The 13,975-nt window shown below is 32.4% G+C and overlaps 1 protein-coding gene and 1 long non-coding RNA gene across 4 annotated transcripts in view; one reads left to right on the top strand and one right to left on the bottom strand.

The window, feature by feature from the left end:
* The window catches only part of LOC311435223, a 39,661-nt gene that overhangs the window by 17,674 nt on the left and 8,012 nt on the right, over positions 1 to 13,975 (top strand). Inside the window, exons 4-5 of the long non-coding RNA XR_014692002.1 lie at positions 5,481 to 5,597; positions 8,489 to 8,580. This is a non-coding gene — a long non-coding RNA (uncharacterized lncRNA). The remainder of the gene's footprint in view (positions 1 to 5,480; positions 5,598 to 8,488; positions 8,581 to 13,975) is intronic.
* Positions 325 to 13,975, bottom strand: part of PXDN (peroxidasin) — an 82,390-nt gene continuing 68,739 nt past the window's right edge. For all 3 annotated transcript variants that reach the window (XM_084516017.1, XM_084516016.1, XM_084516018.1), the window contains 4 exons: positions 7,984 to 8,104; positions 5,288 to 5,420; positions 3,853 to 3,966; positions 325 to 3,254 (listed from right to left, as the gene is read on the bottom strand). In XM_084516017.1, coding sequence (XP_084372143.1) covers positions 3,132 to 3,254; positions 3,853 to 3,966; positions 5,288 to 5,420; positions 7,984 to 8,104 — 491 coding nt within the window. In that variant the 3' untranslated portion in view covers positions 325 to 3,131. The remainder of the gene's footprint in view (positions 3,255 to 3,852; positions 3,967 to 5,287; positions 5,421 to 7,983; positions 8,105 to 13,975) is intronic.

Raw genomic sequence — 13,975 nt, forward strand, 5'->3', positions numbered from 1 at the left:
CCTGTTGGCCAATTTTTGGGGGAAAAATGTCCAACACTAAGAACATTTTCAAATAAACTTATACTTAGAGATAAGAGTACATTTAAATATTCTTTTGTGACCCTACATGTATTTTTTCCTATCACCTAGGAGAGAACAGTGAATAGATGATTTATGTGTCATAAAGAATCTATCTACATAATTCATTAGCTCATTCTTTTTTTCTTGGAAATGGAGTCGTAACTATCCTGCATAAGAGAAGTGCTATAGTTCTTTGAATAAAATCTTCATACTGGAATCTTCAGCAATTAATCTAAACAATATATCTATCAAGAAGAAATCATGTTTACTTGGAAATGTGGCCCATTTTATTTTAACTGAAAAGCATTCATTATACAGTGCAAACAGTTCTTTGGTAAATTTACTGATTAAAATAAAAACAACAAAGACTTTGCTTTAGGTAACATTAAAAAAAGAAAATAAATATGTAAATTTTGCAACATATTACAGCAATATTCTCACAGTGGATACTGAGAAAATGGTCATCTAGCCATTGGCCACTGTTTCAGAAATGTTAAAATTAATGCTGATTCTGCAGACATGACAATAAAACAAGCACAATCCATGACTGATTACACTTTAAACTGCATAAAGACGTGTTTTTCCTGAATGGTTTATAATCAGATGGACAGAGGAAAATAACTCAAAATTACACTTATTTAAGCATATCCAGACTCCTAAGCCCATTTTATATACCATATGAATAAACAGTGAACATTGAAGAAAGCCTCCCTCTTTATTCTGGAGGCTGAAGAAAATGAACAATCGGATATATGTTACTATTTTATAATGTATAAATGGAAACTATTTTCTTCAATACGTGGAAATTTTGAGAAAGTTTATTTAATATAAAATTGGAATAAAAGAATGTAAGTAGTAACCAGCTGGATGTATTACTGATTTATGTATCTATTTAGACAGTTAAATTATATTTGGTTCAGCTCCGCAATCCTTCCTCTTTGAGGAATTCCTGCTATAGGTCAATGGGAGTTCCATCTGAGTTGGACTTACAGGACGAGACATGTGGTTTGGACTCTCAGTAAAAGTCAACAAAATACCAGAGTATCAAAGAAATACAGGAATGACAGCCTCTAGATATGATACTCAAACATGCTCGCCACACACAATTTCTGAAAGTATTAAAATAGAAAATTACATAAGTCAAAACATTGTATATAAAATCAATTAAAATATTCTAAAAAATATAAATTGCAGTTCTATGTGTACCTTCTACCACACATCTTTAACACACCACTCACATGTACATATTGTTCTTACTATAGTATGAAATGATTTTCTTTAGCAAGCTTTAAAGATACACCGGAGTTTGAATGTGTGGCATGGTATCTGATTATCAAATTTGAAATTATTAATGTTAGTAATCAGAGAAATTATGTGCCAAAATATAATACCAGAACTTATTTAGTTGTGCTAGGTTAGTTATTAGACAGGTATTTGACTTACCATGCAATAATTAAGTATTCAGTTTGTTTGCATAATCTGAAATGTTTAAGATGAGAATGTTAAATTTTGTGCAGAGTTCTTTGATTCCAGATCTCTGCTCCCTCGGTTTGAACAAAAAATTCAGAAGTCAGTGAAAACCTGAAGAGCTTGGTTCATGTTAGTCCTAACTTGGGAATTAAGGACAGAGCCATAAATTCTAAAATATTAAGTAATTAGGGAGAGAATAATTTCTGAATAAACAAAAAACAAACAAACAAACAAAAAACTGTAAAATGAGGTATGATAGTTGTCCTTCACTGAATATAATATATAAGTCCTGGTCAAAAATATGCAGTTTGTATTCTAAAAAGTATACAACTTTGAAATGCTAGTGTAGACATATACTCTATTATGTTAAACATTTATTAAATGGGAACTAAAGTCCATTGGCAGACCATTTTTAACATGAATGATAAAAATATGAGGTAAAAATATATATGCATTAGATGAAATTGAACAAAAAAATAAAAATCAAATACCTTGTCAGAAAAAGTAGTCAATCCACAATTAATCATGATGCTTGATTTAGATTCTTTTTTTTTTTTTTTTTTTTTCAACAAACAGTGCCACAATATAATCAGGAACATATGTCTATTGACAATATGCACAGAAAGTCAGTAGGTATTTTTGTATATAAAATGGCATGTGACGTGGTTTCACATTCTCAAAACAGGGCCATACAAATATGTGAGCTGATCTGAGATTAAGAGAAGCATGCTTAGAAACGGGACTGGATGGTCATGTTACAATGATTTAAAATAGATGAAACAAAAATAAGTTGCCAAGCAATTACATATGTTTTGACATAAAGATTATGTTCATGTTAAGATCAAATGCTACTCTGCCATGTGTGTTTTCCTAAAATGAGGAACACTGTCAATTATACCTGTAATATACATTCAATTGCTTTTTCTATCTTCCAATTACATTTACTCATGTTCCCCTAGTAATTCCAGCCTTTCTAGTTCGAAAATATTGAATAATTTTGCTCAGTGAACAAGAGAATGTTGAAAGGTGCACTCTGTTTTTCTTTATTTTCTTGATGGTCCATACGTAGAAATGATAGTGTGATTCAACAGCATTTCCATGCATATGTGGTTTGCAGAAACTGGTCCTCTATTGCATTGGTTTGGGTACAGTGAGTGACCTTTTGCTTTCCCATCATTTACTAAGTAATAATAAAGAGCTAAATTTCAAGTCAGACTGGAACTGAAAATGGAACTTTCAACATTACTAATCATAGATGGGGGAAAAGTGTTCATTTTAGCCTAAGTCTGAAGCCCAGTCATTTTGGATACCTAAAACTACCTGACAGTGTTCTCTTAAAGTAGCACCAGTTTTTAGTTTGTCTAACCTGAGAAGCTTAACACACAATTAACTTTGACCTGTTTGCTAGTTTCCCTTTCATTAATTTTTGCATTGTGATTACCTTCATGGGCAGAAAATACAATGATACATTATGTTATACTGTTACAGCACCATTAGAATGTTGTAATCTTGATTTCTTGCTGTTTTAAGCCTGTAGTTTTTGCCATCAGCAGGCATTGATACAAAGAGTATGCACCCTAAAATCTAAAAAAAAAGAAGACTTATGGCTTCTTTTTATTAATATTTTCTTTTAAGCAGACTGGACAACAAGCTCCTTTAATCTTCACAGGAGCTTCACAGTCAGCTGGCGGGCACGACTCCACAAAACAGGTAATCTGACCAACCTGTGTTGGGAAAACAAGGAATGAAACCAGACCATACTTAGCTACATTTTCCAATCAAGAAGTATCTTTTTTCCCATTATTGAAGCATGTGTTTTCATTCATCCCCTCTAAGATCTTGGTTATTAAAAAAAAACTTCATATAGTTTACTTCAGTATCAATTAATATTGAGAAGGCTTTTTGTATTATACCTTCTTATTATGCCTTATAGTACCTTCTACATTATACCTGAACAGTATGTCATCTTATTTAACATTCAGGCATGAAACTGGGATGCCAAGTGCCCCCATATTTCTTTGACTACATTTTTTAAAATGCTAACATAATAAAAGAAAATGAAAATTTAGCAATAAGCTAGATATGCTTTTATTGTTTTTCAAGGATTTTAATAGACTTTTTCAAGAAGTGCAATTAATTTTGTAGCTAATTTTGCCAGTACCATCCATAAAAATGGAAATATAATAAATATTAAAATATTTAATATTTAATAAATGGAAATATAATAAATGTAAACAAGAGGTGGATTTAAAAACATTGTAATGGGCAGGGATATGAGAACAGAATCTCTTTTTGCACCAAATAACTGAAGTACATACTTACTTTGCATTCACACACAGTACAAGGGTCCCTTTTCCAGGTTTCATTGCTGGAATATGATTTACCCTTTTCATCAGTGCAATCAGTTTTACTGAGGCGTGATTCAAGTTTTTTTATCTGTAAGTATTAAAAAAATGAGTAAAAGCAAAGTTTTTATTTGTGCAAGGTATTCTGTCTTCTCTCTTATGCTATGCCATGTATGATAAATACTTGTCTGGGTTTTTCTTCTGACTATCTAGTTTGCATAATGCTAAAAACCTGGAAATGTGTAATGAATATGTAAACAGACTTTCAAAGGAAACCTAACAAAGGATACATCTTTCCTACCATTGGAATATACATCTTGAACATACAAAGACATGCAAACTACATCTGACGTATATATATACTAAGGCAAATATAAACTTTCCAAAAAGTCTGAATGAGAAGGAGCTAAAAACCCCCATAACCTTAATTTAAAAAGTTATCTTGGATCTTTGACTGTATTTTTTTTTCTTAATGATGAAAAATAGGGGTTATATGATTAGTATAGCTAATTGTTAGTTAGGTTGTGTGCCATTTGAGAACAGTAAAGGAACCATCTTTAAAAATCCCTTGTCCTTTTGACATCCAAAAAAGACAGAAAAACAGAATGAAATGTAATAAGACTTAACTTGGCCTACCAAAGCATTTCCACTGTCAGAGCACTCATTGATGATGAGTGTAACAAAGATTAAATAATGCCATCAAAGATGGAAGCAATCTGCTATGTAAATAAATACACGATGTATATTTATAAATTACATTGAAAAGCTAGAGCTTACTTTTCTAGGCAAAATCTTTGGCCTATTTTGGATTTATCTGTCCTATACAGTATCCATTTTTGAAACCAAGTTCTTATATTATTTTGATATTGAGTCATTATGTCTGAGTTATTCTGAATAAGGAAGCTATGCTGCATCGTAAAAGTAAGTGATCTAGATTTTAACTATGGCAATCTGGCATATGATTTCTTATGGACTCCACATTTTAATCATAGTTTTACTTAGATTCTATTCCCTGAGCATAGACTTAAATTTAGAGTATAGACTTAGAGCACTGATTCTATGCACTATGCATTGCATTTCAGATTTAAAAAAGAGATTTTTTTTCAACTACACACAAATTTTTAGGGCAAGATTAATCTCATGTTTAGAATTCAATGTTTACAGAGAGCTTCAGGTTCAAAAGTCAAAAAGATCTATAGAATAGATCAAATAATATTTTAATATGATTTCAGAAGAATATAGAAATAAAGAATAATCACACACCATGTTCTGTGTTGTGTTTTGTTTGAGATACTATGTGGTGGTTTTTGGCTGCAGTGGATGTCTAAATATTAAAAACATAAGACAAGTGATGTTAGGAGAACATTGTAAATTAAATCTAGAGTTAGAAACTATTCTGTATAGCACCTTACCTGGTTTCTGAGGCTTGAAATAGTTTTTTGCATTTCCAAAACAAATTCTTTGAAGTCATTCACTATGGGCATGTTTGCATTTTCATCAGATGCTGAGGTGGCATTACGAAAATATTTACTCTGTTTCATAGAACTGCAAGAAATTGATGCCATGTCAATTCACCTAGCTCATTTCTCTGTCTTGATATTTTAGAACACTTAGCACAAATGTAAAGAGGAACCAACAAGTGTAGGCAGTTGGCCACACTGAACACCAGTGAGCCACAACAGTACACCAGACCCACCAGTGCTGATGACAGCCTCAGGTCAGGTGAGTTATGAATTACTGTTGATGTCACTAGTGACAATGAATTTCTTCTGCTGAGAAGAATAATGTATGTACACAATGCATGGGGAAACACTAAGTTGTCATTTGTGACACTGTAGAGCATCACCTTAAATCATTGGGAAAAGAGCCTTAGAATCTCTTGAGCCTTAAATAGAAAAGCAGACTAAACTGAAAGAGCTTTAAAAAGTGTTACTTCAAAACATGAAATTCACCTTTCACATTAAGATTCATAGTTTTTTTTCCTATTTACTCATTAGCAAACAATGTATTTAAAGAAATGTCTTTAAAAATAAGTTGGTTTTCATAAACAGGTGGGAAAAAGCGCTTTTAGATATAGACACGTTCCTGTGTCCAACGTGATTAACATTTGAAATGAATGCTGTTTATCATAGACAAAGTCTAGAGTATTCTGACTATAGCACTTCTAGCATTTTCCTGATAAGCGTCATACAACACTAACTTGTGTTACTTGATTCTCTCTGTTGATGGGAAAAATGTATACAGTTATGAAAGGAACCGTCTATAATATATAATACATTATTTGGCAAGATTTAAAAAAACTAATGTATTCAAAACCAGGAAAACACTAATTACACATTAAGATCTCTGAATCCATACAAGCATTCCTATTCTGTTAGCATGTCTTCCCCAGAGCTAAGGGATACCCAAAGAATGAACAGGCAAAGTACTCTTTTCTATATTAGGACTCATGATTTATCTTCCTGTATAAATTAAAACTGCACTTATTGGCAGGTGTTCAAGCTACTTAGTTTCCCATACTTTTTCATCTAAATTAAAGAAAAAGAACTCAAAACAACATAACATGCCAAAGTTCAAGTAAACCAGCTGCTATTTTGTAACTAAATGTTTAATCTTCCCCACCTGCTTATGTTACTGAAAATGAGGAGGAAAAAAAGAAAAAAAGATCTCACCAGAAATGTAATTTAAATACATAAGAATTGACAAGAATGTTAAAAGAATGTTGTTGCTCTAGCTTTTTTTATGCTTTAAATAAAGTATTGTAACTTTACAATTTTGTAGTCCTAATTAACACTTTGACTGTTGTAGATCTATGAACTTCATTTCTGAAAAAGTTAACAGTGTGTTAACAAAAACGAACTGTTTCTCAGATACATGTTTATATGTTTATATTTTCTTGCTTACGTTTTTATGCAATTTAACCCTTCTGCAGCTTTATATAATTATGGGACTAATTTTTTAAAAAAATGAATTACATTAATTTGTAAATTCAATGGCTTCTAACTGTTCACTTGCATAACCACATGAAACATCCTCATTCAAGGGTTCCTTCCAATGAGTCTTTCTTTTCTTCTTCTATTGTCTCTAAGTAAGCTTAGACTTAGCTACTGCCTTTTCTTGTTTAAGATTAGAAACCTTTTACTCTTAACATCTAAGGGCTCTGTTTCTTCAGAACAACTTCCTACCAATTAATTGAACTATAATGCTGGTGTATCTTCAGTACATTCAATTGAATATTTGAAACTGCTGAAATAAACATAACTTTCTAAATATCTATCCAGATACTTTCCTTGCCTTGAGTGGGTAGACTCTGGCTGAATATGAACCAATGTTCTTCTCAGTCAAGCAGATAATTTTATTTGCTAAAAGAACACATATATATGGAAACAATGAAGAATGTTCGGTTAAATAAGAGAGTGAAGGATCTCCATTTATTTTCTTTATAAAGTGTCCAAGCAGGACTCATTTCATCACACTAAATCAAAGATAAGTTTTGGTTCCTTGGAAACTGTAGGGACACTATGTAGATTATTTGTGACATTGTGGTTTACTTCCTTGCTTGAGGATTGAATTTTGAGGACCTTGCTTGAATTTTGAGGACCATAGAGTTATAAACAGCATTGTCTCTCTGCAGCACCCCTGCCCTCCACTGCTTCTTTGAGGTACTAGAAGCAATCTCTATTAATTCTATTAATCTCTATAATAAATGTTTATGTTCGTTTTATCTACACTTGGTTTCCTCTTACTGTAGGAGGACCTGGCAGCTCTGAGCAGAAAAGGAAACAATACAGTCTGGTTGCTACAGGCACAGCAGGGCTGTGGAATTCCAAATCCCTCAAATTACACTTAATACTAGCTTTTTTTCCTGTACAGCACAGGAAGAAGTACTACACTGTGTCACACACAAAGAGACTTAAACAATTTTGAGCTTGTAGTGGCTATGCATGCATAAGTGTCAGAATGAAATACATCAATGATAAACTGAAGAAAGCAGAGACTGGAAAAAAAAGCGGTATGCACTTATAAAGAAATACATCAGTTTCATTCCATTTTGAAAACAAATGCTTTCTCTTACTTTAAAAACAAAACAAAGCAAAAACCCTCTCACCTTACTGTTTTGGAAATTTTCATTTTCTTCAAGGGCTTGTCCTCTTGAAAGCTGTAGTCAAGAGAACGTCTTCCCCGAAAGTGATATGAAAATGCATTAAACTGTCCTCTAGTTCTACAGTCTGAAATTAAGCAAGAAATTAAACATTACAAACCATACTATCATCAGTTAATATATTTTCACAGTATCTTCTGAATTGGCAAAGGCATATCCCTATGGAATCAGCTTGAAGGCAACTGAATATCTCTGAGGAATGCAATACTTAAGTCAGCTGGAAGTAGAAAATTTTATTATTCACAGACCAGCTTTTTTTGCTATGAAACAAAGGAATAAAGATTTTTTTTTTTTTCCACAAATGTATCACTACTACTTTAACTGTCCTTTTCATATCCAAAATTTCCACTCTTTTGGCTTTTAACTATTTTCTTCTTTTGGAATGAGATAGTTACATATGGAGGAAAACAATAATAGAAAAAACAGCCTGTTGCTTTCTCATCTATTCCAGGTTTGTTATATTTGGCATTTGAAAGAGAATATTTAATTAAATCCTGAAGAACATCTGCATTCTTTATTGGTTGACCAGCCCTATGTACAAAGGTAAGAGATTTGAAGGTATCACCAGTCACTAAGAACTAAAACACTTTATTCAGTAGAGTAGAAGTCTCAAGCCTGAGGACAATTATAACAGAAATTTTCTCCTAAGATCCAAAGAGGATGACTTCACAGGATGAAGTATGTCTTTCCAGTTATTATTTAGCCTTCCAAAAACAGTGAGTATTTGAAAGGAGTCCCATTTAAAAATAAATAAATAAATAAATAAATGGAACAGCACTTTGGAGAGGAGAGAATAAGAAAATAGAAGTTTTCTTATTTCTGTTTGCAGAAGCTTTAAAAACAAAAAGTCATCGCAGGCCAGGATGTTTCACAAACCAACAGCACATTCAACTATTAGAACCAAAGAGTATGCTAACAAAACAAAATGGAAAGCTGAATAACAGGATCCCATGGATGTATTATCCCAGTTAAGCCTGGTATTAGCAGAATGAGCAATGAAAGCAACTGAATAGGGGAAGAAGATATTTTCTTTGATGTTTCTCTTAACATGCAGCAGAACAAGTTTGGTTCAAAAAGGCAGTAACATCTTAGCAAATACTCTTTTCGAATTTAGCAGTACCTATACCAAATACTTAAAGTATTAACACAAATCATTGCACAAGTTTCAAGTCAAGAAAGAGTCTCAAAACACTGTTGAACTGAGCAATGTGAAAAACAAATGTAAAATTCTTGTTCCATGTAAATTAAAGAAATCATAGAATATCCCTAGTTGGAAGGGACCCACAAGGATCATCAAGTCCAACTCCTGGCACCACACAGGTGTACCCAAAAGTTAGACCATGTGACTAAGTGCACAGTCCAATCGCTTCTTAAATTCAGACAGGCTTGGTGCAGTGACTACGTCCCTGGGGAGCCTGTTTCAGTGTGCGACCACCCTCTCGGTGAAGAACCTCTTCCTGATGTCCAGCCTAAACTTCCTCTGCCTCAGCTTAACACCTTTCCTGCAGGTCCTATCACTGGTAATATATTGGTTGCTCTGTGCTTATATGAAAATATGTATCTTAGATTATTTTTATTGTTTTTGACTTATATTTAAATAAGACATAATCTCTCTGTTACTTTAAAAAAGTTTGTTCATGGTTTGATATTAATGAAGACGGGGGGAAAAAAAAGCCCTGATTAATTTTCAATTTGAAAGCAGTACCTGCAAATCATTCTTGAACAGTTTATCCAGTTTATCAGTTCTCCTTCTCTTTTCCTTCCTTTCAGCATGTTCCCTCCTTGATTAAATTTATTCCCTTCCTCCTATAATAAATGCAGGACTAAAGAACTACATGATATTGGCTGCCAACATATTGTTCATTCTTCTTGTGTGTTCTGCTGCTTCTCACACAAACGTCTTGCTGCTCACTCAGAAACTAAGCTCTTTCAGATGGGAACAGACTGCTGTGTCTGTAAGATACTTGCCATGAAGACATTTTTGATTACCCCTAGATACTTCTATATTTAGTGTGATGAGAAAAGGGTCACTTTGAAGGGTCACTGGAAAAAGAACTAGTTTTGGTCAGAAGAATTTTTTTCTTAAAGCAATCTGTTGCTTAAAATTTTCCTGAATGCCATAGAAATTTTAGCTTCTTTTGGAAGTCATTTCTGAAAAAAAAAAAAAAAAAAATCACCTTTCTTTAATAGTTGCTAAGGTCTTCTCTAGATTTTTCTTTGGTACAAAAGCACAATGGCCTATTCTTTATTTCTCATCCTAAACTGGTGTTTACAATCAAAGCACCAAAATCCTGGGAAGGATTTAGCGCCTTACACTGATAAATATGAGAAACATATGTTCAGGGGCAACTTCAAGTACCCAGACCTGACATTTCTGTAGTTTTTAAGGACTTAAAAGTGTCAAGTTGCCAAATGAACAACTCTAGTTCTTGGTTTCCATTTCAGAGGAATAAAGGAGAAAATTGTTATTGCTAAGAGGTGCAGGACAAAATGCTTTAGCTTTCAGAAAGCCTTAAACAAGAAGTTTATGTGTGTGTGTATATATATATATATATATATATATATATATATACACACATATATATATATGTATGTATATATATGTATTATATATATGTGTGTATATATATATGTGTGTGTATATATATGTATTATATATGTATATGAACATCTTATCAGTACTGGCAAATTAGAAAAATCAGCCTAAAAATCAGCCTAAAGTTCTGCTTAAGTTCTGCTTTTTTTTTTTTTTTTTTTTTCAGTCTACCTAAAATTTGCCCAAATTAGCTATAAGCAGACCAATTCATTTTCTGTACAAAAAATGAACAGGAAAATAAAGGAGAACCTTAGGTTATTGAAATAAGGAAAAAAAAAAAAAAGGCAAATATAATCTTCTCAGAAGAAAAATTAAAAAAAAATAGTTTTAGAAAGTTATGCAGATTAAAACCACATATCTTTGGACTACAAAGAACAATCAGAAAAGGTGGATTCAGACAGACAGATAATACATGGGCTAAATAGAAATTTGCAAAGCAAGAAATTTGCCAATAACTGATCTGTACATAAGACTGTGATGGTATAAGTGTCTGAGAAAGATAGTAACAGTTCACAAATAAAGAGACTCAGACTGCCTTGTTTTGTTACAAATCACTGAGACACCTACATTAAGATGCTTTCCTACAAATGCTTCTTTTACAGTCAATGGGCAGAGTAAAAAAAAGGCAAAGTAAAAAGGAGATTGCAGCCTGAATTGTCCTGTAGAAACACCTCTTTCTATACTGCCTGCAGTTGACTTCAAGAGACTGGGGTCTTACCTCTGGGGTTCTGGAGTGTTTAAATGGAATAAATGTCAGCCTACTGCTTCCCCTTGCTTTTCACTAGCTACAGGAACTACTGGCATGAGAATCCTGCTAGCAAAGATGCAGTACTGTCAGAGGACAGAATTGTAGAACTGTATGCTACTCACCATAGGTAGAAAAAATAATTTTCTTGATTGGATGAAATATTAAAAAAATATATACATTGATTCTCTTAATAAAATGTGTTATCATGCAGATATGATGGACTATAATAAACAAAATTCTGTTCAAAGAAAAAATAAGGTTTTTAAATGGTCTTAAAAGGTCTTTAAATCTCAGACCACGGAACTTCATTTTAGTAGTCTGATATACTTAGAAGTTTTCTGAGGCTAATAGACACTGTCTTTAAATGTACATTTAAATGTAAGAAGATACATTTAACCATAGAAGACACATATAAATAAGATATGACAAAAGCAAACCTCAAGATCTCTGTGAAAAGAAAACATGGCCAGGCATGAATTGTATTTTGATATTTTGAAGATCTCTTGGTAAACAATTTTCAATGTTACAAAAGAACTTGCATTCTCACCTTGAGACTGCTGTTAACATTTCAAAATTTGTAAAGTCTTCCACAACATTTAGTGCCTAGCCCAGTGTTAGTTGGTATTTTCATTGAAGACAAAAGGGCATAATAAGAAGAACGTAATAAGATATAATATTAGAAGTAAAAGTCAGACAAGCTGTAGCTTGGAATAAAGCACAATAGTTAAAACAAATAGTTGATGCCTTCCTGAAAGACATGCTTAAATTAAAGAGATGAATGTGGTCAATGCAAACATAAACTATGACATAATTCATTGTCTGGTTTTAAAATGCAAGAATCCATAAATTTAGGTCTATCCCACTGGAAGACCATATATAAATGGTCTCAGAGGAAGTATGTGTCTTAACCGGTGGGATTTAAATATGTTTAATCCTAATTTTTATAACAGTGTCTTCCAGAATTAATCCAAAAAGATCATTATCTGATTCAGAAGATATGTTGGTTGCTAACTGACAAACTGCTAAGGAAAATTGTCTTCCTAAACCAGTTTATACTTAGGGGGGTAAATTGTGCCTTGACTGAATCACTTCCTACTGGGTTATTATTTGACATTAAAAAAAAAAAAAAAGAAAGAAAGATTAAAGATATTTTTCATTATGATTTATACAAATTGTGCAAAACTTTTAAAGACTCACAATGGACAACATTTCCACTTTACATATTTTGAGTAAAACCATGTTTCCATTTGAGCCACTCTGTTTGCACATAATCTCCGTTCTTCTTTTTTTTTTCATGTAAGTCATCTCAGAAACATTTGTCATGTTCAGAATAATATGCTCATCTTTGAGGGAAGAGATAAAAAAAGTGGAAATAAAAAGTCAGTAACAGTAATCACAGAAACTATACTGAGTACTTTTTAAAAAGTCCTTTTTACACTAAGCCTGAAATAAAGCACTAAAAGTGCTTCTTTGGAAAATCTGAAGTTTGGATGCTCTTTGCTGAAACAAAGAGCTGCAATAATTCTTCAGTAACTTCTGTCTCCAACAATATTTTCCAACAACATAAAGAAAGATAGAAAGTGAAGGAAACCAGAAGAAAGTCTTGTGTACTTCAGTGGAATTCATGTGGTTTTTTTTCCACACCATAAACTAGCAATTCTGTTGTATGATTTGTTAACTGAAATGTAAAGGTAATCTGGTATTGTTATTATAAAAAGGAATAATGTTCTGCTTTATAAGAAACAAACACTGGCTTTACTCAAGAAATCTAAGATGTAGCTTTTTGTAACTAAGAAGTTCTATTCTTCATGTGGAAAAGTATTTTGACATTAACAAAACAGGAAGGATAACAAAAACAGATGTTTTTTAACCAAACTAACACAGCTGAACATATGGGTCACTTATTAAACATACATAAAGTGCAATGATATATTTAACTCAGTACACTCTAGAAGAATTTTAATTATAAAATAAGTAGTATTTTAAATATGGAAAATGAATATGGTTTAATTTTTTTCATCTAAATAAACAAACAATAGTAATAAAATCAAAGAAACAGTACTGGAAAATCATCAGTTTAAAAGCCAAACTGCAACATTAAATCTTTTTGCTGGTTCATTTGTTTTACACTTTTAATGACACAAGATTGTTGTCATGGTAAAGACATAATAGAACAATTCTTCATTAGTAACTGTGTCTGTACTAGGTTGAAGGGACATCCTCCATCAGTTTACATTTTACAGTTAAACTGTAAAATTCTTGAATTCTGAGATACATCACTAAAAGACTCTCTGTTCCTCAGGATACTTACTTTTTTTTTTTTTTTTTTTTTTCTTTTTTCCCCCAAAGGAATTAAACATACACTACTGTGTGACTGTGTGACTGCTGTGAGTGTGACTGCTTTCTCAGAAGTACAGTCCACTGGTTCTTCATCCATACACATCTTTTCACTGAATTTTACTAGCTTATTCAGCAGCAGTAAATCCAAAACAATCAGCAGAAGAAAAGATGAATATCTCAGATCAGAATATCTCAGATCCAGGTACCTCTCATCAGTGTTTCCACATACTACTTGTATTGAAAGTGAGGTTTTT

The sequence above is a fragment of the Aythya ferina genome (assembly GCF_964211825.1).
Source record: "Aythya ferina genome assembly, chromosome: 3".
Lineage (NCBI taxonomy): Eukaryota > Metazoa > Chordata > Aves > Anseriformes > Anatidae > Aythya > Aythya ferina.